This window comes from Ammodytes marinus (genome assembly GCF_949987685.1).
Source record: "Ammodytes marinus genome assembly, chromosome: 15".
NCBI lineage: Eukaryota > Metazoa > Chordata > Actinopteri > Uranoscopiformes > Ammodytidae > Ammodytes > Ammodytes marinus.
Genome location: NC_137219.1, coordinates 27,845,725 through 27,858,756, shown reverse-complemented (window position 1 = coordinate 27,858,756; position 13,032 = coordinate 27,845,725). Strand labels below are relative to the sequence as shown.

At 42.2% G+C, this 13,032-nt stretch overlaps 1 protein-coding gene across 1 annotated transcript; it reads left to right on the top strand.

The window, feature by feature from the left end:
• Positions 1-6,291: 6,291 nt before the first annotated feature.
• On the top strand, positions 6,292-12,260 carry fam241a (family with sequence similarity 241 member A). Its single transcript, XM_080041991.1, has 2 exons — positions 6,292-6,497; positions 9,939-12,260. The coding sequence occupies exons 1-2, from the start codon at positions 6,363-6,365 to the stop codon at positions 10,218-10,220; spliced, it is 417 nt and encodes a 138-aa protein (XP_079898117.1). The 5' UTR covers positions 6,292-6,362; the 3' UTR covers positions 10,221-12,260.
• Positions 12,261-13,032: the final 772 nt, after the last annotated feature.

Sequence of the window (13,032 nt, the reverse complement as noted above, 5' to 3'; positions counted from 1 at the left end):
GAAAACCAATCACATGCACACACAAAGACACACACACACACACACACAGATGAGAATGAATTCAGCCTCACTCAACCTGAGCTCTGCTATCCCATTGTTCCCATATGTGCAGGTACAAAGAGCTGGACAGGAGTGGACCGCCAACAAAGCACACTGCAAGATAGTAACCAGGAGCAGCAGAAACATCCTTCATCAGACACTCTCTCTGGACTCAAACAGGACCTTTGCTTTTCCCCACATTCCCAGTCCTCTCCAGTCTGTCCACAGAGCAATGTGGAACTGAAGCCCAGATTAGCTGGGGGATTACGCTGCTCACAAGAGGCATGTAATCCCAACGCATTACTGTCTGTCAGAACACCAAATCACAACATCAGGGCCATTTTAGAGCCTTTTTTGGGGCATGGAGGAGTATTTCATTTAGTCAAGTTCAATAACACAGATCCATCATTTATTTTCTAATGGCTTTACAGAATGTAGAGAAATTATACAACTATACTCCGAAAAATTTGCCTGGAAATTCAGACCCATATCTAGAATGATATAGGGTCTGGCCACAATCAATAGACCTTCCCAACTCAAGGGGCGGCACCTACGCGGGCATTTCAAATACCACTGCTCGCAATTGGATAGCACTACGACCAATCAGAGCAAAGAACAAGGTGACACATTAAGCCCCGTTCATTTAGCGAACAGCAGGTTAACCGTTAAATTAAACTTTTGGCGTGGTCGTTCGGCAAAACAGGAAATTATTCTTTCTTGCTAATGAAAGATCTGAGTGCCATCTTCCAAATCGTTAAGTGTCAAGGCCAAAGCCGTCTCAAACTCAAACATTATCAGCAGCCATCTTTGTTGTTTACTATCACTGCTTCAACGGAGCATGCACATCACTGTCGTCATCCGGTTACGTCCGCCCCCATACAGAGGGCTCTGGCCCGCCCATATCAGGAAGAACGATTTGATTGGTAAGTCAGAATTTTCCGACATAGTTAATGAGCTCCAATGGATCGTGTCCAGACCAACAGGCTGAGCAAAAAAAAAAATTGCCAGCGGCAGGTCTGGATTTCCAGGCTAGCCTAAACCATACTGGGGGAAAAGGAACAGAGGAGGGATCCCTTTCCCAGGATAGACAGACAAGACAGGAGTTTTGTGTGAACAGAAGAGACAAACAAAATATCACAGTAGCCTATGACGAATTATGATGACACAGTTAATTGTAAAACACATGGAGCATTCTATGAGACACAGCAGTCTTAAGGCATCGGTGTATGAGCCTAAAACTGCACTTTTATTGTCAGTGTGTGATTGAGTTTTAAAGCTATAGTGCATAAGCTTTTAATGTTAATGAATGTCAGTTACATTCAAGCGGTCGCCTAACGAGTTGACACAAGGTTGATTAAGCCTATCAGCTCCACAAAACTTTCTCTGTATTTCTCAGTATGGTGTAGTGTATAAACAACTTAAAACACATTTTCTGTAGACTAGCAGAAGGCATAATTTGCCAAATCCCCCTGTCCTGTAGGAATGTGTAAATTGGCTGGACAGGGACTGAGCTTCTGTAAATCACCTTATTTCTGTTTAAGTTAAACCAGACACTTGCATGACTGTTTTATAGGTTTGAGTTAACATTGGCCGGATTCGGGCCTTTCCCAGCCATTAGGAAAGAGGTGATAATATACGGCCACTGTCCAAAACTGTTGGTGTTACTGGTCAAGCCCAGACTTCAGGCCGCCAGGCCGGACAGTGTCTCTGTCAATCTATTCCACAGATGTTTCGGAGGGATGATTGCACAATAGTTAAAACCCACCAATTAGACAAAGAGTGTCGTCTTTGACGACCAATCAGTTTACGTGAACCCTGGGATAAGAGAGCCTGCAGAGCAGCATTCAGGGGGCTTTAACGTTTTGACCAGGAACTGTCCACTTATGTATAACTTCCTCTGTTTCAATTTGGCTAAAATACTCTGACTTTTATTTGGCTTCGTTTACTGCAGTATGAGGTTTGTTGTGTTGAATAAATTAAGCTGTTCCTGAAAGCCTCCTCAAACCTGCGTCAGCTGTCAACTTCTTTCATCCAGCCTTGCCATCAGAGGTCAGACAAGAAACTACAATGGCAGTGTTGACATTAGGAATACAATAGCCTACTATTATAGCCTAATATCGACATACTTAAGAACAATGGACAACTATTATTTGCAATACAATAGTAGCTATTTCAAGTAAGAGTCCTGAATTCATTATACTTAATACATAACCCCCTACATGACCTTAAATGTATCCAGTTTAGCTAGCCTAATAATATGTAGGCCTTTTTATCACATTAGTTTGTGTGGTTGACATATGTGCTATGATTAATTATGTAGGCTACAAAATGTGAGCTTCAAAGACACTGTTTCTCGCATTCTGGCGACTTTATAAGCACAACAATCAGTTGTTCACATCATTGTGCACTTTCTCATTTTAGCCAAAGAAGGAAATAATGCCTTGCTGCCTTCATCTTTACTAACATTTAAGTAAAAAATATACAGGAGAAAATGTAATGTGCCGCTACAGTCTTTGACCGCTGACAGCCAGCTAAGGAAATGTTAAGGTGGAGTTTTCCTTCATGTTGAGGTGATAGCTGACTATTATCGTTTCTCTTGCGTGACATAACCTACACTTGAATGAGGACCGGATCTCGAACGCTCAAAATATGACAATAGATGATACTTCATTCATGTTTGCTCGTTTTTCTTTTGTACTCTGACAATGTTAGCTAAGTTCACCTCTCTCACATTATCAATAATTCACTTGAGCCTCCCACACTTATAACCCAATCACAGTAAATATGTAGCGCCTTCTTCCCTTCCCTTTTCACGTTGTAACGGCCCCGGGAAGTCTTGTAAAAGAAAACGAAAGTAACGAGCGTTTCCTGCAGCGCTGCTGCCTTGATAACGCACGCTTCCTTATCGAGCGCCCTACCTCCACGGACTGTAGGCTTTATAAAAGCATCTCTGTGAGACTAAACAGTGAAGTAGGCCTAGGCCTATATGATGCAGTTCGACCTTCCACGTTCATCGGCTCCTTCCGACAGCTCACAGCCGCCGCCCCCGCACCGACAGCACAGCAAACTGCTATGACAGTTCGCCCCCCAGTATGAAAAACAAATTAATCGGGATAAATCAAAATGTGATCCTGCCATAAAATAAAAGGTGATATGATATTTTTACCATAGCGCAGATCTTTGCCCTGTTTTATTCTAAATGCATTATGGGCATTAAGTGTCTGTTTTGTGTAAGTAGGCTATCTGTTACTATTTGCCTTTCTTGTTTTCCATGTTAAAAGTAAGCTATTGGAAATTGAAAGTAGCCTAAATGTGGTTGAAAGAAAAGGAAATGTGCGTGTTGATCATATGTGATAGATAAGGGGTCGCTATTGGATGCAGACATTATGAGATTCGGACCTTTGCTGTAAGAAAATGTTGTCAACTGGACCCATTTCAATTTTAGATGAAGACCCCTCGGTCAGATCAAGAATAATGCAATTGTAGTTCAAGGATGATGTTGTCGATGACGGTATGAAGAAGAGAACTGTGGAATGCAGGTATTTTAAATGTAGAAACTGGGTTAGATAACATGATTTTTGTATGACTTGATTTGTGACTTGAAGGTTATGACTTGAGACTTGCTTGTGACTTGCACATTAGTGACTTACCCCCACCTCTGGTGAATACTGACTTGTGAAAAAGCTCTAGTATCACTGTATGGGGGAGAGACAAATCTAATTCCTGAGAGGCACCTGTTATACCCCTGGCAGGTAAGCCAGGCAGTTTTCCAGGTTAGAGGCCAGTCTAAAAGCAGCATCGCCATCACCCATTGGCAGTAGGATGATTGGATATTCAAGGAGCTCATGTGCATATTCAAATTAATTTAAGAAGAAACTTGTAATACAAAAAAAGTTACTTTTCAAGTATACTTTTACTATGTTAAGTTTTATTGTGGTAGGAGTAAAGGAAAAAATTAAGCCTATTTGGGTTTATTTTGGGCATGATTAATGTATAGCTCATTTGCATATTCAAATTCATTTTCAAAGAAACCTGTAATACAAAAAAAGTTCATTTTCATGGATACTTTCATTGTGTAAAGTTTCATTTTGATAAAAGTAAAGGAAAAAAATAGCCCCATTGGGTTGTATTGTTGTCTCGCCTTATGTCTGGGCCTCTTTACCTCTGTTTTGTTTTTGCCCTTTGCCCGTGTCCTTGTCTGGTGTATTGCAGGGTTGGAGTCAGGTTCGTTGGAGTCAGGTGAAGCACTCACAGCTGCCAGCAATCACTAATCAACCGCTCTTCATATACCCGGCCCGACCTTCCAGACACTGCCAGATTGTAGTCTCAGTTCCTCACAGTCAGTCGCTCTTCCTAGTTTACCTACCTGTTTTCAGCTCTGTTTGCATTTTGCCTCATCCTAATTCCTGTCTCTCTGCCTCAGCTCTCCCAGCCTGACTCCAACCACCGGCTCCAACCTGCACCAGACAGCACTTCCTCCCGGACCCCTCTGCCCGCCTGCTCGCGCTCAATCCCCTGGACATTCTCCGTTGCTCTCCCCCTGGTTTTTATTATTAGGGGAGAGTGGCCTAAGTTGTGCAACTTTTCACTCAAAGTGACTTTAAAGTAAGGCCTTGACAGCAAAGTCTCCAACTCAAATATGTACATATATTTCAGGGTGTTGTGCATCCCTGGCAATAAAAACTTTGGATCTGGAATAAACTGTTGAAGAAATATAGCTTTCGGAAAAAAAAGTTGTCTTGATGCACAACTTGCCCCCGGTGTGGTGTAAGTTGTGCGGTTGGAGAGAATACAATGGGGTGAATTGTGCCATTGCTATATATCTCATAAACTGTAATGCAAGACAAATCCATTAGACAATCACTTATTTAAGGTTTATTTAAAGTAAATAAAGTAAATAGTGGACAAAGATTGAAGGACAATTTTCTTAAACAAGGCCTAGCAGATCTAATGGTTTTACCTGCAAAGCTCACAATGACAAAGTCACCATCATCATCTTTCTGGCCATCTGAACTCTCATCAGTGGTGTCGTTAAGTGGAATTGAGATGTCACTCTCTTCTGAGCTACTGTAGACAATCACTTTCTTTTGGTGACCAGCGTATACAGCCATGCCACTGGCACAACTCTCAGAAATGTACTTTGCACTAGTTGCTCTGTGCTTGTGGAACCAACTGCCACCTGACAAATGTGATTCCCCTACATGTCTGCTTTTAAATCAAGGCTCAAAACCCATATGTACACCCTGGTGTTTCCTTCCCATTAACTATCTTACCTCTGCACTACTATCTGTGTTTATGTGGATGTATGGGCTTTACGTCTTTTATTTTGGTTATTGTTATTTTACCTTCATTGTTTACCTACTGAATGCACTATGTACAGCACTTTGGACAGTGCAAACTGTCATAAATGTGCTTTTATAAGTACATTTTACTTACTTACTTACTTATAACTCACCCAGGCCCTTTGGCACAAATCACCCCATCCCCAGAATTTTGGATAATAAGCATGATGCAGCAGTTTAGGGCTGACATCGTGCTAACTGTATAGACTCAAAATGTAGCATACCAAAGCACTAAAACATGTGTCAAATGTTTTCAAACTTGTCTATAATTGTTCAGACACAATAATCAAAAAACCTTGATCATGGAAATTTTATTTTGAAAGGCAAAACACAGTTTTTTGTGCTTAAATGTGCTTATCTTATTCCTTGTGTCTCCCTTCTTTACAGGATGAGTCAAATGGATGGCTCTTCTTAAATATGTGGTCACATTTCCAATTTCTTCCACGGTTTTCTAGAAACAAGGGGTGGAACAACTTCCAAAATGCACAACTTAGGCCACTCTCCCCTATAATTAATAATATCATTATTTTTTTAATTTAATTTCTATTATTATTATTTATTTATTTTCTGGTGAGAGTAAGTTCTAGCTGGCCCCTATGACCAGTCGCCAGCTAGAACTTTTCAATATAGTCTGAGTGGCAGGCGTGAAAGATTTGCACAGATAAGACCACGTTCGTAACGGTATCTAGGCTTGACAAAGTGCAGCGCGGTTTCTCTATGGGTCCATGGTGTAGGCCTACATCTATTATAATAGGTCCATGGAGTAGGCCTCCAGGCTCAGTATTGTTGTAATGCTATCCTGTCCTGTAGGGGGCGCGTGGCCTAGGACTTCTGCTGCGGGGATGATGGTGTCGTTGAGCTCTCGCGACCCCTCCATGTGAACGCGCGGCGCGGGGCGGCGACATTGGGATCGGGCTGTGTGGATTACTCCTCTAGCATGTTTTGATTCCTGAAAGTTACTGTCAGTTGAGAAGCTGTACAATGACCACAGCACCGCGGCCTGAGAGCGACCACTTTGTTTACCGTCGACGGGACTTTGAACCGCCGCCAGAGAACCAGAGAAGACATGACACTCCTCAAGCTGTCCACACAGCACTACATCAGCAGACACACCGGGTAAAATGCCAAAGTACAGTAACAAGCTAGCTGTAGCCTTACAGTGTAGCCTCAGTTGGCTGTAGCCTTTAGATTAGATGGTCCCATACACGGGAGCGGTTCCACTGTGTCCGAGCTAACGTTAAACTCTGTGAGATCCTTTGGCAGTGAAACATCGTGTCGGTTACTACAGACACACTTTCACTTTAACAGTTATCCTGTGTAAAACGCCCTAATAACACAGACCAAGCTCCATTCAAAAATATGATACTTTTTCAAAGGTAAGCCACTTTTAGAGGCTAGAAAAAGACTTGTGAATATTAAGAATGAACAGGATCAAGTGGCCGCATGGTAGTAAAACGTAAAGATTTGCCTGGTGTATTTATACAGCAGCCTACAATAGGCCTACACAACGAAGTGAAGGAGGTTCTTTCCACTCTGTGTGCTGTGTAGTCTGGTGGCGAGGACATGTGACTTTGTTATCTTGTGTCGTGTTATAAATCCAATGTGTCAGTGTAACAAAGCAGGAAGATATGAAGACAGATCAAATGGAGATTGTTAACTGTACATTCAAAGTGACAGCCATCAGCCCACATAAAGTTAGCAGTAATATGGCCACATTGAGAGTTCACCAAACAACTGTCAAGTCGTGGTGCCCTATTCTTCTATAAGAGAGAAAGAAAGTTCCCCTGGTAACGCTGACGTCACGGCTCCACTTCACACGTGCGTAGTCTATAACATTTGCTGAAAACGTGTGTAGCTTATATGCCAGGGACATGGCTCTCTACATAAAAAAAACACTATCCATAGTTCAGCGTGCAGCAGTTAAGTTACTGTTCAACAAAAGGAGCATTAAGGCTACGGCTTCACAGTAAAAACATTTCACTGGCTAAACATTAATAGCATTTCACTGGACAAACGTGAATTGACTTTTATTTTGAAGTACGCCTAACAGGAAAGTAGCCGCTCACAAAGCCCCTTCACTATCAGCATGTCTTCTGTTTTCACGAGTTCAATGTTGTGAAATAAGAGGACAGAAAGCTTGTCATTTACAATACTTGTAACCCTAAGCTTACACCAACCGCTTTATGAACGTTAGTGGCATTCATTTTCGGTTACAGTAAGGTTTTATGCATCAAATTGTACCGGAAGAGCTATCTACTAGGCTAATGCCTCGTTTCCACCGAGTAGAGCGGGTCGGGTGGGAGTGGTTCGGTCCGGGTAGTTTGGCTTTTCATTTGCCAAAAGTTGGGTAGGGTACGGTTTAAGCGCACCTAACCGCTCTGAGCCGCTCCAAATCTCAGTACTCCTCCGTAGGGGTACTAGCCGCCTGAAAGGGTGCCGAAAATGCGGAGCTACACACTGCCGTCATTTGATTGGTCGAAATAATAATTTCCGCCATGTGTAGTCATCCCGGCAAGAGTGTGGAGAGTCTTGTGTTTTGGCGAAAATGTGAGCACAGCACTATTTATTGTGTGGTGTTTTTCCTCGTCAATAAATTAATCAGTTGGTTACACTGTGTCCCACTAGTCACGTAGCTGCCGCAGCCAGCGCTGTTCGCTCACTGTCTCTCTCTGTGTGTTTACGCCATAGCCTAGATAGTAGTAAATACACGCTCACAACAACACGGGGGGAATAAATAAAGAAGCGGCTGGTTTGACCGAGCAAAAACGAGAGACCGCTGGCTTGACCACAGTTGGTCGAAAGAATCATTTCCACCGTGTGTAGTCACCTCGGCTAGAGTGAAGAGAGTCAGTGTGTTTTGGCGTAAATGTGAGTGCGGCACTGTTTATTGTGTGGTGTTTTTCCTCGTCATTAAAATAATCAGTTGGCTACACTGTGTCCCACTGCTACGATGTCACGTAGCTGCCGCAGCCAGCGCTGTTCGCTCACTGTCTCTATCAGTTGCACCGAGCCGTCTCTGCGGTTTACACTCACAACCACACGGGGGCAATAAATAAAGAAGCGGCTGGTTTGACCAAGCAAAAACGAGAGACCGCTGGCTTGACCAGTTGTTCCACAGCCCGATAGTTTGACCCACATTCTGGCGGCAGCTATCGCAGTCCAGCCTAAACCCCGCCCCACCAGTAAGGGTAGGATCGGCGGTGGAAACACCACCGAGATTCTTAAAAGCGAGCTGTCCCGCTCTGAGCCGCTCCGCTCCGACCCGACCCGCTCTACTCGGTGGAAACGAGGCATTAGTGTCACTGCTGACTATTGGCTTGGCATGCCTACTACAGCGATTTCGGCCCGTTTCCTCTGAAAACATGTGTACGAGTGAATTTCAAATAAATTGCGTCTGAACGTTTAAAAAAAAAACGGGAAAACTGTCACGTTTTCACGGTGTAAAGGGCCCCTTAGTCTTCAACCTCTGTGCTTGGCCTGTGGTTCACTGCTTGTAATAGAGTTGGTTTGTGTTTATGGAATGTGAGCTGTTGAGATACACTGCAATGTATTAGAGTAGTGTTGTATACAGGATGGGCTGTGGTGTAGAAGGAGCTCCTGATGGCATTACTGGTTGAGTTAGATTATACACAGCATGATAATGATATGAGATATGGGCTGGATAAAGGCCTTAGTCCTTATGTTCCTAAAGCAGCAGAACTATTCTACAATGTTAAACTCTTCCTAGATAACAATAACATGACCAGTAGCATAACTATAGCATGCTACAAATCAGCATTCTGATTGATTTTAGGTAGAGTTTTCTCTTCTTCTAAGTAGTTCCCATCTAGCAACACACTTGGTAAGACTAGACGAAAAAAGAAATATTGGTCCTTCTCATCATACCAGTGTTTGGCTTTGGTTGGATTCCACAGTGACAGTCCCTGCGTTCCAAATCTCATACTTTTCTTTTTTCTATTCTACATACTACCTCTGACCATAAAAATAATCTAGTTAGGATGCAGTAGGCATACTATTGGGACATACTTTACTCTCTTATTTCATCATAACATTTGCGCATTGATCTTGCCTCAGCTTCTATATCCGTCGCATCCCCGTCTGTTTTCATATGGAGGCTTCGTCGATGTGACGTCACTTACGGTTTGCACTGGATTGTGGGTCAGAATCGCCCAAATAAGATGCTGTTTTCAACACTAAAAACCCTCGGGCCGGATGTAGTAGACATCCGGGTATTTCTAACCTTACTAAATCTGGCCACAAGAATCGGGACATCTTTTTTCTACCATACTAAATAGTAGATAGATAGTATGGGTATTGGAATGCAGGGAAATTCTGGAATATATATATATTGTATTCACTGTTCCTGTGCCTTTATTTATTCTGTTTTATAGCCATTTTATTTATGTTCTTTATTTTGATATTGTAATGTTTCTGTGTGTCTGCCTGTCTTCTCCCTACTGGAAATAGGCTCTGCTTTAATACTCCTTGTTAAGCATGTTGTAACAGTGTCAAGAAAATAAATAACTAAATGTGAATGCGTCTCTTGTGTCTCTGCAGGGGGATGGCCCCATCACGGAGCCCAGGCCCACATGGCCCTACGTGGAGGACCCCACCACCAGAGAGCCCCGGCTGGATGACTGTGAGCGCATGGGCACTCTGTTTGGGATGCTCAACAAGTGTCTGCGCAGCCTGGGCTTCAGCCAGATGTACTTTGGGGACAAGATAGTGGAGCCGGTGGTGATTGTGTTCTTCTGGCTGCTGCTCTGGTTCCTGGGCATCCATTGTCTGGGCCTGGTGGGCACGCTGTGTATCATCATCATCTACATCCAGAGGGAATGAATGAGGCTCACACACTGGACTGTTAATGTGCACTGCTCTGGCACCGAGCTGATCTCCTCCTGTTGCCACCGTGTTGTGCTATTGACGGAATGATTTAAAGATACAATAAGAAATAGTGGAAAGTATTTAGTTTGTGATGGTAAATGGACTTGACTTACATAGCGCTTTTTTTGCTTGAGTCAGAGGCTACAGAGTGGGACGCCCACCACACATCCCTTCAAGAAGGTAACACTCCTAAGAAGCTACAGTACAAGGTCAATGAGACCTCACAATATGGAAGCCATGAAGATGCTTACATACTGTAAGTTAATGTGGCACTAATAATCAATCCTAAGAACGAGTGTGAATGTAAAGCTGACTGCTGTGTTGTCCTTGTAGGTATCAGTTCTAAATGAGTCCATATCTCTTCATATGCCTGTGCTGTGTGGGCCTATTCCCCTGCTCCCTCTACCACATAATACATGTGATCATCACTTCTTGTTATCAGCCCTGAACGCACACATCAGCATCTCTAATGAAACTCACTCACTGGGTAGAGTGTGTTTTGTTAAAGACCTACTTCACCGGTGGAAATATGAAGGTGTATTGAACTCTGAGATCCTATGTAGTATAAATGTGCAAACATTTTAGAAATCGGTTCATCCTAGCCTGAGAAAAAGGCACTGTCTAACCCTAAAAATTTAGGGTTAGACAGTGTGTTATGGTCTCACTGTCTAACCCTAAATTTTCCCTACGTGACATCACACATGGGAAAATGTAGTTTTAGGATTAAGAGGACAGCTGGGCCAAGGGAAGACTGAAGGAAGAAAAACCTCATTCACTATATTATAATAGCGATTTTATTACGATAGAATGCCGGTCCTGTATGGGTGAAGTATTCCTTTAATGCAAAGTTCTTGTCAAAGGCCTTAATGCATACATACGTTACTTATTCGTTCACTAGTATCCAATAAAATTATTCAAAATGCCCAAAAAATTCAGTAAAATAAAAATGCAAGACCAAAATGATTTCAGTGGAGCCGACAGAAATGTGAGGTATGTTCTAACGATTTGTCAGGTCTGTAGCAAGAGACCAAATGAATAATCACAGGGAAAGAATTTGCATTAGTATTGGAAACTAAAGGTGTTACCTAGATACAGTCCCTGTGTTCCAATACCCATACTTCCATACTATTTAGTATGCCAGAAAAAGATTTAGGATGTCCCAACACATGTACGTCAATTGCAGTATGCCAAAAATACCTAAAGGCCCCACTTACTCCAATCGCATTTTGCAGTATTTGTCTTTATTCTTGACATTTCTCGACATAATGAAAAAAAATCTTCCTCATCTGATTTTTTTTCTCTCCTGTGGCCCTTAAAACTCTTCTGTACTTTTGTATGTAGTGTAGTAAAAAGAAAGAGTGTGATTTTTAACGCAGGGAGTGTGCCAGTAGGCCTGCGACTAAACTCTTCTACCAGATGCAAACATGAAGAGTCTTCCAAGTTTGTGAATGTGCAAAGCTGCAGTTTGACTGTTACAGTTTTCTGTCCAAAGCTCCTCAGTAGATGGAGTGAATGCCAGTATCATATCAGACTAGGTATTGCTTTGGGTTGTCTGGTTATATTGTCAAATACTTCCGTTTGTTTTGTGTTTTGTTTTTCCAAATCTGCATAACATTGCGTTTACACAGTGGTCATCACCTATCAGAATATTTTTAATTGAGTGCAATTCACACAGACATCCCTATTCTCCATCAAATCCATATTTATAATAATCATATCTGATTGTAATCATACTCAAAATCCCTGAAACCAAAATAAAATAATCTGGCCGCAGCTCATTTGTTCTGCTATTCTCAGGTTGAATTACAGTTGAACAGATTTGACTCTTGTGTTGTGATTGTATGGTTGTTGTGTGTCCAGGTTTGACTCAATGAGCAGATCTAGAGTCAGTCGGCACACTGTGACTTTGAAGTTTACTACTGAGGATGTGCACCACTGGCTCAACTGGAGCCATGCAACATTTGATTTTTTTTAAAGAAACTATAATAAATTATTCCAAACATAAATGATTGTTTACGTTGCAAGTTTTATGGAAAATAAACTTTAATCAAAATGTATTGCAATGTCTATGATTAAAAGTGAGCGTTCTTACATTTTTTATTTGGCTGTCACTGGGTTTTTACAGTATCATCTGCTTAATATGTTGACACAAGGTATCCAAGATGAGGCCATGTGTCACACAGTAGGTCTGTGCTCTAGTCCATGCACTGCTGCTTGGATACAAGTACATACATGTACCAGTGACCATAACCAAACGAGAAAAGTAAATCATGCTTGAGTACTGTACAGGGCAACTTTGCCTAGTGGGCACACTTACACTAGGCCTTCTGAAACGTGCCCAAGTACGTTTGCCCCCTAAAGTCTAGTAGGTTTGACCAGTATAAATATTATATTGACGGTATTGTTACTGTTTAGTTGACATATTTGTCCTATCTGTGGATGTTGATGCTCTTTGCTTGCAAGCAAAACATCTACTGAGAACTGAAACATTGTGTCAACCGGTACTTAATTGCCAGCTCTCGATCTGCACTAGACAAGCTGATATTTCCTGTTTGGTTCCCACGACAACCCCAGTACTAAGTCAGGTTAAGGATGAGGGACTGGGCGTATTATATGTGACTATGTCTCTCACCTTCAGTCTCCTGTTGTGTGGGAATGGTATAGATTCATAAGAACACTTTAGAAACTTCTCCATTCAAACGTAGCACATTGTGGTGGACCAACCAAGATTTCCATTTTTCTTCCATTGTTTATTTGGAACTGTCCC